This window comes from Montipora capricornis, chromosome 8 (assembly GCF_036669925.1).
Source record: "Montipora capricornis isolate CH-2021 chromosome 8, ASM3666992v2, whole genome shotgun sequence".
Classification (NCBI taxonomy): domain Eukaryota; kingdom Metazoa; phylum Cnidaria; class Anthozoa; order Scleractinia; family Acroporidae; genus Montipora; species Montipora capricornis.
This window is the reverse complement of record NC_090890.1, coordinates 28,150,874-28,163,373: the sequence shown is the minus strand read 5'-3', so window position 1 is coordinate 28,163,373 and position 12,500 is coordinate 28,150,874. Positions and strand designations below refer to the sequence as shown.

The window sequence follows — 12,500 nt, the reverse complement described above, 5'->3', positions numbered from 1 at the left end:
TGCTTTTTACCTACAGCTGTTCCGATTTCTCGCGGGGAAGCGATTGAGCAAGTAGTCAAAAGCGTGCGAGAGTTTGTTGGCCCTGTTGCGTTTTTTAAAACTGCTGTTGTCGTGCCTGCACTTCCTAAGGTAATATAAAGTGATCTAAAGAAAGGCTTTCCCTACAATGCTTCGTTTTTTTTGGATGCAGTTTATATCCAACCTCACCAAACCATGCGCCCATTTTGAAGCCTCTAACCACGTAGTAGCTTTGTATGTCGTATTTGTAGCAGCAACAACTGGGGTAGGAATAAGAAAGAGAGCTGGGAAACAATTCGTATCCAAAACGCCATCTCTTTTACTCTCCTAGTCATTTTTTTCTGTTGGTTTTCTGCCGTGGCGTTACTTCTTCTATGAAATTATTTCGTATGAAAATGGTTTCCTTGAACGCATTGCACTCAGTTGGACTCGCTTTAAAAACGAGCTTGAAGGATTTTGGTATTGACTATTTTAACCATCCCATAATCCAATAGGTTTTTTTTGTTGGGGTGGGGGGGGGGGGGGGGGGTTATTTACATAAAAACAAGACAAGTTAATTACCCTTGGGACTGAATCATGCTTCAGTGAACTGGATATCCATTGTCACGCAATGCAAATAACCCCCCCAAAATGAACTGTATTATGGGATTGGTGAAAAAAGCGAATAGGCTCGATTCCACGCAAAAAGTTCCAGAAAGAGCTCTCTTTTACTTCAGCTTTGGTGTACAAACCCCTGCACATTTATGGCAGAGGCCTCCAGACATGTCCGTTAACTAGATGCACGTTAGTTTTGGTAAGGGTTAACAAGTGTACTCTTGCTCTGCTCCCCAACTTTTACATCATTCGTGGCTTAACGGTAAAGCTAAACCACCGCATTAAGTCTAACCGGCTAAAAATAACGCTTTGAGCGACTTTCATATGACCTTGAAAAATCAACGTAAAAACAGAAAGTCAGCAAAAATGAAAAACACGAACGCGAATTTTCATTGGCTTAGCGAACGCGAATGCAAACAACGTCATCTCTCCAAGGAACCTTCTGGAAAGCGATCGGCATTTCGCTGTGACGTCATTTGAAATGCAGTTATGTGATTCGGCAATCGTACTGTTTACTGCCTACATTAGGAGTTTTCTTGGCGGGAACAAGGAGAAGCTTTGTTTTAATCTTGCCAAAGATTGGTCCGTGAAACAAATTGCGAACGCTTTTTCAAGGCCATACGAAAGTCGCTACCCCAACACATACCTCATTGTTGAAATAGGTTGCAAATGCTCAGGCTAATCGAGAAGGATATCAAAGTTTTTTATTTATGGACACAAGTGGTAGCTCCTACTTAAGGGTTTATGGGCTCCTATCACGGTACAGATAAGTTTCAAGCCTTTTCCCCCCGTTTTTTTAGACGCGCTCCGGCAAGACAGTCAGAGGTGTGCTAACCAAGATTCTTCACGGCAAACCTTATAGGGTAGGTACTTCTGACACCTTGCAGCTCTTTTTAACCCCCTAGTATACACTACACCAGTGAGTAGTGCTTTTCGCGGGTTCTGATTGCTTCACTTAGAGTTGAAAAGCAAAGCGTCATTCATGTCCTTGCAGCCGAAGAGAAAATGGCTTCCTTTGTAATGGTAATCGTATCGGTACGTCCGGTTCTGTTTTTTATTTCTACTTATATAGCATGTAGTCAGACAATTATTCAAGCTTAAACGGAAGAGGGTGCTGCACATTTGCTCGGTTATGGGTTAGAGTCCCGCTTTTTATTTCAGTATCTTTGCAACTGCTAGACGAATTCACCCTGAACTGACTTGCCCCAATTGACGAGTAAAATAATTGCGCTGATCATTCTCATGTGATTATCATTACAATAATTCACCTCAGTGAAGGTGAAAGTGGTTCATATGAGCCAGTTCGGAGTTTCAAAAAAAAAAGAAAAAGGAAAAAGACAAAAAAAAAAACATGCACGCGTCAGGATAACGGATTCACTTCCGGTTGCCCGTCCGCACAGTGGTCATGCATTGAACAGACTAAATTCGTTCATTTGCAGATCACGCCAACAATGGAGAACCCTCATATTTTACAAGACATCGAAGAAATTGTGCGCGAGGAGGGGATCATTGAACGGACGCTTCCACACTGAAAACAAGAAAGCTTGCTGGGATTCACAATGGACGCCAAGAACTGAGGTCTTTACAGATTTAAGGCCGGCACACACTAGGCGACAAGTTGCTACGTGTGTACTACTTGCAAAACAAGTTGTTGCGACACGACGCCTGTTCGGTGAACACGCAGTGATCTCTTATGAGGGGGAATGTGAACTAGTTTTCTAATTCAATATGGCTGACCATATGACGCTCTCTCATTGGTTCATTTATATTTTGTCGCAGCGACTAGTTGCCGGAAGTGAACACACGGTGCGACAAGGCTGCTTTCGCTAATTTTGTCGCTGCGATTAGTCGCCCAGTTTGAATTCGTGCGACTGATCGCCGCAATAAAATTCTGCCGCAGCGACAATTATTTTCATAAAATTAACCGTGTCACACAAGGCGAATTGTTGCGGCGACTTATCGCCTAGTGTGTCCCGGCCTTTAGGCCTAGTGAACCGACACGTTTCCTTCTCTCCAGCGAAAACGCGTGGTTAGGCGTTCTCAATATTTTCTTAAGGTAAAACGCAGGAATACGAGAGCTGTTAAGCCGTGTTGATAAGAGAGATACTCGTTTCTTACATTTTAGATCGTTGAAAGTTTGACAGCCTACAATGATCCGCCTCGAACTTGACACGAAGATGCACTATAAAAGGCGTGGTACCCAAGGCATATGCAGATGATTTGTCAATCAAGTACAGAGCTCTGTGACAATTTGTGCAATAAAACACCCCAACGGCGATGTATTCGTAACATGTTGCCTTTGTATTTTTGAAATCCCCCCACCCCCAATCAGCTTCCGTCTCTGTGTTGCTGTTTGTTGGTGGCCATCTTGGATTATCAGTGGTGCTTGAAAGAACTCGAACAAAACCAGAGCCTCAGGAGATCCCTTTTATACATGCATCTTCGTGTTTAAGATTTGACAGCCTGATTTTTTCAAGACTAAACTCGTGGTATAAAATGTACCCAAGGTAACTTACTTTATTATAATTTACTGTAATTAGCGAAAAGAGAAAGATCCTGGGCTCACAAACTGGAAAATACCTTCACTTAACTATCTTTAATGTACATATATATTAATCGTAATTTCCCGAAAATATATCAACTACATTTAGCCGGTCGGCAACCTCCTCCTTCCTCTTTACGTCCAATCCAATATTGAAGCTGGAACGGAATACGAAATAAAAGTTGTTATTTAGTGATTTAAGGACGTTCGCGCGAAAATTTTTCAACATTGATTTTTTTCTGAAACTTTTACCACTGTAAGATGATGAGTTAGTTATGTCAGAAATGTAAAAAAAATGGGGGGTCACCGACTTCGTTTTGGAGAGAACATGCCCGGAAAAACACCCAAAATGTGACAAAATCGGGCTTCGTTAGCGAATAAGGCCAGTGTCTGTAAACCCAAATATATTGCAATTAAATCTTTGAAGTGAAATCTTCTCTGCCAAATATTGTTTAAGTGGACTTATTAAGTGAATTTAGTCAACTGGTGAGGTTCCTTAAAGATCAAGTTCGCATTTAGCGATCACAGTTTCACTCGCCTTGCAGCCGCAAGATGGCAAGATTTGATGTCCCGTGAGCAGAAATCTTGAAAATTTTTTAACTTCCCACATTGATTTTTTGTTCATTTTTGGAAAACGTGGAGATAATTGGAAAGAAAAATAGGGGTCACCGAACGTCCAAGACCGTTAAATCCAGGCAAAACTATAGCAATGGTCTTTTGCCCTATCATTTCTCATTTTATTACTTAGCGCGCCCTCTCGTGTATGACGTGGCGTGTGCATTTCCGTGCGCAGTAAGGATGCGCAGAAACAATTGGCGCGAACGTCCTTAAGTCTGATGTCAGTTTTGATCAAATGTGAGTCTACTGAATGTCGATTTTCAAATGACCCATCGACAGACCAAAAAGCAACAATTAATCAATTAAGGCAGATTTTCTCTTGACGTACAAGGATTCTTCAGACTTCCCAAGAGACAGGATGAAGCTTCGTGATGTCTATCCATACTAAATTTTTCAAGGAAGCGTATGATTGTGTAAAACTACGTATTGGAAGCACTGTGCCGTATCCAAATTCCCGGTAGATTTCATGAAAACTTTTCAGCAGATGTTATTAGCTCCATACACACCGTGAGTATTTGAATTGATTAAAATTGGCGTGGTCTCGTTCATTTTGTTCTTGCTTGCAAAGTACTTCCGGATGCGTTTTTGCTCAATGAAACCACTCTTGGGAAATTGCCTCTTTTTGAAACGCAAAGTCTGAAAGATGATGCCCAGAACAGCGAGGAGTACCCACACAACTGACAAGATGATGTCTAAGAGAGACAAAAGAATCAGGTCAACCAACATAAAGCCCCGTCTCCACGAGCAATTTTTATGTGACAATTTTTTGATCATGTAGATAGCACAACAAATAATTGTTGACAATGCGCAGTTAACTCGATCAGCAATGCCTTTGAACAGCAGAGAAAAATCGGAAACAAGGCGAGGTTGCCTAGTCGTTTTTCCAAAGGCGCTTACCTAAATTTGCCACATTTTATGTGACGAGTCGTCGACACAAGCAATTTTTCGTATGTGATAACTTTTATTTGTCACATAAAAGCTGACAAGCCAGCTTTTCAGCAGATACATTTGTCACAAAATTTGGGCAAATTTCCTCGTCTACACGAGCAAATATAAATTGTCACATAAAAATTTGCTCGTGTAGACGAGGCTTTAAGATGGCCGTTACAACACATATTGTTAACAGACCACTTCCGAGTTCATGTCTACCTCGTCTTCAAAGCGAGTCTACGTGTGAAGAACTTAAAGTGGTACTACGACCAAAAAAAACTTTTGTTTTTCCTTTGGATTTCAAAACTATGTTAACTAAACACTAACTCACCCAAGTTTTAAGTTATGATTTTAAAAAGACACCTGTTTATTTTAGCTGGAATTTTCTTATTTATTGGTCCGCCATTACTAACTTTAAAATCTTGAGAGAGCTGGGTCGAGGAGAAAATGACGTCAAACACTCACTAGTTTAAGAATGCAATGCGTGTGTACGCGGCCTAATCAATATGCAGCACGGGAGTTTCGGGCTTCCAGACTTTTCAATCCGTGTTTTGCATATATAATAAATTGCGTTTACACGCTGAAATTTTAAGCTAGTGAGTAAATGACGTCATTTTCTCTAGATGCAACCCTCTGAGGTCCAATCGGCCAGTTTTGAACGTGAGTAATGGCGGACCATGAAATCCAAAACTTACACTCAAAATAAACAGCCTTTGGATAAAACTCAAAGCTCAAAATTTTGCCAGTTAGGTGTTAAGCGAACACGCTTTCAAAATCTGAAGAAAAAAAGGAAATGATTTTTTGATCATAGTACCACTTGAATTTTTCTTATGAAAATTAGTTTTCATTAATATGCAGAGTATAACTAATTACCATCGCAAAAACTTCGCACTAGACTCGCTTTGAAGAGGAGGCAGACATGAATTTGGAAATGTCCTATTTACAACAATAAGTTGGATAACAATTACGCAAAATGAACATGAGCAACCTAATGTCTACGCGCGGCGCTGGAACCTAAGCTTTTCCACCGACAAAGCCCTTTGATTAACCACGTTTATTTCGAAACTGACCATTGTTAAACAAAGCTACTGACGCATTTATTCCGTGTTATCAAGTTGTATAATCACTGTCGAACAAAAATTGTTAGACACTAAATGGAAAAGGTCGATCAGTAAACTTCACGAGTGGGAAAGATACGTTTTGAAATCAAGGCTCAGGACAAATCACAGTTCATCACTAGTATATATATGTATATTTGTCCCACGTGAGCAACAGAGGCCAGAAGTGAGCAGGCAGTGGGTCTCAGTTATGGGCTAAAAATCGGTTTTTAATCCACAGCTCAGATGTATGTGGCTTCAACAGTGTCCATAAATTTTAGGAAATGAAGCAGCGAAGGATATAAATTGTAAAAAAAAAGTCCTGTGTGACTGCTTCATGCACGACCACCGAGAATTTTTTCGGGTAACCACTGATAAAACTATTGGACATTCTCGACTAAGGGTCACACGGTTTCGGAATGCAACCTGCCAGTTCGAGGTTCTCAGAACCCACGTGACTATGTCTCGTAAGACCCAAGCAACATTTCTGACCAATGACAACTGACACAAACAGCGGAACCACGGCAATAGCGCAATTGGCGGAAAAACACCTGCGAGTACGTCACGGTGGGTTGGGATTCTAATTGGTCGAGAAAGCAACCCGGACTGTGTTCAACAATCACACAGCGCATTGGAGTAAAACTAAAGCGAAGGCGAAATTAGTATCTCTTACCATTTTGCTGGAAAGGCCTCACGACAACTATGTGATCACTTCGAAACTGCGGTTTGGAGGCGTGAAGAATGACATCAGTGACAATGTAAGAGATGCTGGTGTGCAAAAAGAAATCAATTCCTGGAAGCGCAAAAGATACGTTATGTCAGTTCCTGATATGGTGACCAGAGATAGTGAGCCGGGCTGAATGAGATATCACTTACCCACTACAAAGGCGTAAGAAGATACGATTGAAGTATATGCGATGCAAAGCTGTGAGCAAAAAGGATCAAAAATTAATAAAGATTTGCATTACACTAACGAAAGTCAGCTTAAGGGTAAGGCACTTGGCCTCGCAGTACTAGATAAGGTCAGAATTAACCACAAGATAACATTTTTTTCATTGCGCGGACCCTTTTCCATTTTAGTGCTGACGCTCTACTAGATTTCCTGGGATTTGTTTAAGCCTTGTTGAACGGTAAAATCATTTTTCTCCAGGCCTGATAAAGGCACAGACTCCTCGTTGATGATTAGATGCGTAAACAGCCAAAAAGAATATTCCTTTGGGTTATTTCAGGATTTTCTCTCCAATCGCAAGGAATGTCTCGCGGTCAAAGTAAAGGCTTGCCTCGAAATCTACTTGCTTCCTGAGAGAACAGTGTCGACCGTAGGAATCTGCCGCTCTAACCAACTAATTACTACCGCCTGTATGCAGGTGGTTCAGAGGAACAGCAAGACCCGGACTGGACCACTGGCAAATATAGCACAATCAGATGTTTCATATGGAAAGAAAAGGGGAAATCTTACCGCACGAGGCCGGAAGATAAGAACAGCAGGAACAACTACAGTGCATGCACACAAGACAGCGCCATAATCAAATTCACTGGATTGAAATACGTCTAAAGCACCTAAGAAACGAAAACGTGATTACTGACCAGAAACACAGCAATGGACTGACCTTCATATGCATAATACATTTGGTTTGTGATCGAAATCAGTAATTGGGAAATCTTTGCTGACATCAATGGTTATACTCTGTCTTATTTACACGCAAATTTGCTCGTAGGCTTTAAGGGCCCACTCTGTTTCCAACTTTTGCAAGCCAATGACCCTTAATATGACGTCATCATACCGCGCCCATGGTCACGTGACCAATAAAAGAAAACTCTAAATTGGTCTCCGTGCTACGCAATTTGGGTATTTAATCGATGGTTTGATAATTTGTATTCGTTTTCTGCATCCAGCCAAGCATGGTTTTCTTTTTATTTTGAAAAATGTTCTTTGTAAAGACATAAACGATACTGAAATACCCATAACTTTTTCAAAAAAAATGATTTTAAAAAATCAATGCTTAGCTATATTCTGTATTTGGGGGTGAAACGTGCCATGTAAAAAAAATTAATTCAATTTAAAGACCGCCAGAAATTTAGCTTTTTCTAAAACCGGAAGTCAGTTCGTATACGCATGCGCACTTGATCTGAGAACGAGCGAGAGGACGTGCGAGGAAAAACCTTCGATGGAAACAACAATTCGCGCAGTGACGTTTGCTTGTGAGTGGGTTTTCTTGTCAGCTTATGATATGATGACGTCAGTTACCGGAAGTAACATTTCACTTCCTTAGCAACGAGCGAAAAATCCGTCTGTGGGCCCTTAAATGATGACAGAACTTGTTTAAGTAACTCATCTCCCATTCTTAACCCCTTGATTTCAAGAACTAACAAAATATCAGCCACAAATATTTAATTATAACCCGTACAATACACTTCTTTTCTTAAGCAAAACTCTTCAAAGTCCCCAAATATATAAACGTCATAACAATACTCAAATACCTCATAATACACCTCTTCTACCCCCCAAAATTTTGAATAGGCATTCTTTTCGATTTCTCTTGGGACATCTTCATGTCCAAGGAGAAATTGCAAACAACGATGAGAGGTGTATTATGGGATTTGTGCAAGTAGAGAATACCGGTAATTCTTGGTTTGCATCCACGTGATGAGACGGCCTTCTCGGTGTACAAAACAAAAGAAAATGGCTCCACAAATTTTGCTTAATAACAGAGTCAAATCCCCAAGATATTTTATTGCATTGTTGTCTACATCAACATGGCCGCCATGATATCAGATAAAAACCACCAATTCCCTCATCTAAACACATCTACAAAAATTCCCGCCTTTACCTGTATCGACATACACTTAAGCACTATCTCATATATCGGGCTCAAATTTTCAGGACTAATTAATAGTGAAAAACACTTTGAATATTCATTGCTGCTTTCATGGCTAACCTATCAAAAATGGTGAACGTTTGCTAATGCTCGAGGCAGAAATTGTGCAAATTGAAGATTCTGCAATGTGATAATGATGAGAATGAAAAAGAAAACTAAAAACGGAATTGTAAAGATAGCATTTCTAAGGTGAGTTTCTTTCTAATGGGCCTTAGGCTCGATTCACACGGTACCAGACGAATTTTCTACCAGTTGAAAATTCGTGCATTTAGGGGTTCCGTTCACACGGAAACACGCTAAACATACGATGATTTAGACGCCTCGGAGTTCCAAAATTTGAACGCCCAAATCGAGGACGAATTTTTCGCCGGTACGGTCGAAAATTTAACCGGCGCGCAGTGAACGCCTTGACCGTCTAAATTTTTGCACTGCAAAGGCATGGGTGTACGGATGAGTGGTAACTCAGCCACTATCGTTACCCTTTCTCTTTCTTGACGCCATTTTTGGATTTTGTAAAGTAGCGCTCTGCGCATGGTCAGATGCTAAAACAACTGACAAAGGTTGAACTTTAATCCGGTTCGTCAGTTCCGTGTGAACAGAGCGAAGATATTGCACGGTTCCGTGCGAACAAAATGGCCGGTGAAATTTTTCAACCGGTTGAAAATTCGTCCAGCACCATGTGAATCGGGTCTTAATAACACGGCCATGTTGAGTCCCGAGGGATTGAAACTTTTGTTTTTGCCCACCGAAACTCGTTCCCGAACATTTCAACTCGAGGCCCGCGGTACGAAATCTATGTCTACAGTCAATATAGCTGCCGCGCGAATAAAGGCCCACCGCATTTAGAAGTTCTACTACATGAAAGATCTTATGCATCAAATTGACACCCGGAAAATTACGAACCCCATCTCGGATTTTTCCGAGTTTCCATTTGATACATGAGATCATTATTTTAGAAGTTGTTAAGACTAATTGAAGTTGTTCCTTAAACACGAATACGCACTACAAAAAGGCGTGGGGTCTAAAGTTCGCCGCACACTTGAGGAAAGAGCTGAGCAAACTGCCTCGCGAGGCAGTTTGCTCAGCCGTTTCCTCACGTGTGCGGGGAAATTGTGGCGAGAAATTCGCCTCACGAGGCCGTGAGGACAAAATCAAACATGTTTGATATTTTTGGCCTCGCGAGACAAATTCCTCAATGTGTGCGGCCATGGTGAGAATCGAGCTGAGCTTGGTTTAATCAAGCATCCAATAAAAATACATGGCATACTCACGTGACTCCAGTGGTTCAAGATGGTGTCGGAGGAAGAAATTCCGACGTCACTGAAGTCACGTGAGAATGCCATGTATTTTTATTGGATGCTTCATTGACAAGGCTCAACTCGATTCTCACGATGGCCGCACACAATGAGGAATTTGCCTCGCGAGGCGAAAAATATCAAACATGTTTGATTTTTTCCTCACGGCCTCGCGAGGCCAATTTCTCACCAAAAGTTCCCCGCACACGGTGAGAAAACGGCTGAGCAAACCGCCTCGCGAGGCAGTTTGCTCAGCTCTTTCCTCACCGTGTGCGGCGGGCTTTAGACACATGCAAATGATTTATGAATCAACCATGGGACGCAACCGAGCGCTCTGTGATAATTTGTTCAATAAAAAAGCCCCTTATGGCAATGTGTCCGTAATATGTCATGAAATGTTATCTGTCGTTCTTTTTTTAATCACCAGTCCTTTTTTTTTTTCGCGCTAGAAATATCTTTTCGGGCTTCCGTCTCAGTGTTGCTGTTTGTTAATCAACATCGTGGATAATTAATCAGTAGTGCTTGAATGAATTCGAACATAAGCAGTGCGTGAAGCGCCCCCTTTTAACGTGCCTCTTCGCGTTTAACCCGTTGTGAAGCAACTAGCATGTACATCATGGCTATAAGATTATTTCCTCCAAATCTAGGTTTCACAGTTAATGTTAAAGAAAAGAATGTAATATACACAATTCCACTACTAGAACGGTTTTCAATAGCCCTTTTCACGGTTAGTTTTTCACATTTGCATGACAATATAATCTAGCATGTATGTGAGGCAATTTCGGGCTATTTTGTAGTTTTAACCCGAAATTGCCTCGCATCCACGTTAGATTACATTGTAATGCAAATAAGAAAAACTAACCGTGAAAAGGGCTTTGCCTATTGAGTGTCGCAAGAAATTAGCGAATTACTTTGGTTTTGCATAACTTCACTCAGTGATTGGTCCAAAGTTCTCGCGCCACTTTTTCAACCAATAAGAAGTAAAACCAAAACCAATCGTGGCTCGCGCGTGCACATTTTCCCGCGCTTTGTGTCGGCTACGTGTAATTATTTCGAGTTTTGATTGGTTTGCCGGATTGTCTTCGTCCTTTTTGATTGGCCAAAGTAATTACTTTGGTTTTGGGTTTTACGACACTCATTTGAAAACCGCTCTATCGTAGATAATTAGTCTTACCAAATGGTGTGAACATCAGCGTTGCTCCAACCAAGAACCCAAGAAATAATGAATTAATGAAGAGACACAGCCTTGTCCACTCTGTGAACCACCACAATGCAAATACCAACATTCCAAAACATGCACCCACTCCTACACTTGTCAGCATCAGTCCTGAAAAAGTCGTTAAATGCAACATGGTGTCTTCAGGTTGCACATTCATATTAGGGAGCTTTAGCAAGGACGACAGCAACGGCAACGAGAACGTCGTCATCTCAAAATACGAATTCGCGTTCTTGCAATCACTTCGTGAATATTTCAACCTTTTTTTAATATGACAAGGGTGTGGTAGTTCCTCAACAATGACGCTGGTCAGAAAGGCACTTAATCCTTCATAAAACCTCAAATAGAGTGTTTTAACTCACGTTATCAGTAGCCATATTGGATTACTGAAACAAAAGAAAGTATTTGCACAAAAATAGAGATCAATTCCCGGAGGATTAGTTTGGCATACCATCATGGCCGCCATTTCTTTGTTTTGGAACACCAACATGGCCGCCGTGACGTCATATGAAAACGCTCTATTTGGTTATTTCACGTTGTTGTTTTGCCGACGACGGAAAAGAAATGCACAAGAGTGAAAAACGCACGTACAGCACGTGCAAAGCTATTGTTTTTGCCAACTAAATGTGCAAATTCGTGACGTTCCCGCCGGTTGCCGTTGGTTAAGTTTTCTTTAGGGATTCAAAGCAAGGACAACGGCAACAGCGACGAAAACGTCGCTTCAAAATAAAACAGCGCTATCGCAACTATTTCGCGATTATTCCATCTTGCTCACCTTGTACAAAACGGGCGAAATATTGGTACGAATTGAGGGTTAAAATGCAGTAGAAGATGAACGGGACATATTTGTACGCTCGCGTTGTTGCCAAAACTGAAAATTTGGTCATTTCATGTTGTTAAATTGTAGAGTACGTCAAAGAAATGCTCTAAAATGTGTGCCGCACATTCAGCACGGTCAACACTTATGGCCACCCGTCAAACCGACATTGGACATTTCCTTACAATTACACGACGCAATATGCCATCTTTATATGAGAAGTTTATCCAGGTGATCTGGTGACGTAATTTGGAGCAATAGCAGGAGCCCATCTGGAGCGTGCAACTTCCATACAGCGTCTGTGAAACGGCGTTTTCACAAGTAGGTTTATTTGTAGACTAGCCCTTCCCGCGACAAAGGCAGTTCCGGTTCGGTGACCCTATGACGTCAGTTTAATTTCCTGTAATTGGTCATCGGGCTCCTGTGGGAGTCTCATTAGCGGGAAATTCAATCTAAAAATAACCTTACTTGTGAAAACGCCGTTGCACGAAAAT

The 12,500-nt window shown here is 41.3% G+C and overlaps 2 protein-coding genes across 3 annotated transcripts in view; one reads left to right on the top strand and one right to left on the bottom strand.

Annotated features, from left to right (window-relative positions):
* Nucleotides 1-4,320, top strand: part of LOC138060783 (acyl-CoA synthetase short-chain family member 3, mitochondrial-like) — a 28,018-nt gene extending 23,698 nt beyond the window's left edge. Inside the window, exons 17-19 of the mRNA XM_068906649.1 lie at nt 17-129; nt 1,413-1,475; nt 2,052-4,320. Coding sequence (XP_068762750.1) covers nt 17-129; nt 1,413-1,475; nt 2,052-2,144 — 269 coding nt within the window. The 3' untranslated portion in view covers nt 2,145-4,320. The remainder of the gene's footprint in view (nt 1-16; nt 130-1,412; nt 1,476-2,051) is intronic.
* The window catches only part of LOC138060784 (transmembrane 7 superfamily member 3-like), a 27,531-nt gene continuing 18,138 nt past the window's right edge, over nt 3,108-12,500 (bottom strand). The window contains exons 8-13 of one of the 2 annotated variants that reach the window (XM_068906651.1): nt 11,148-11,300; nt 7,259-7,359; nt 6,676-6,724; nt 6,473-6,592; nt 4,279-4,464; nt 3,108-3,312 (exon numbers count right to left, since the gene is read on the bottom strand). In XM_068906651.1, the coding sequence (XP_068762752.1) occupies nt 3,290-3,312; nt 4,279-4,464; nt 6,473-6,592; nt 6,676-6,724; nt 7,259-7,359; nt 11,148-11,300 (632 nt within the window). In that variant the 3' untranslated portion in view covers nt 3,108-3,289. Of the gene's footprint in view, nt 4,465-6,472; nt 6,593-6,675; nt 6,725-7,258; nt 7,360-11,147; nt 11,301-12,500 lie in introns of both variants that reach the window. The other variant, XM_068906650.1, reaches the window with a different exon arrangement.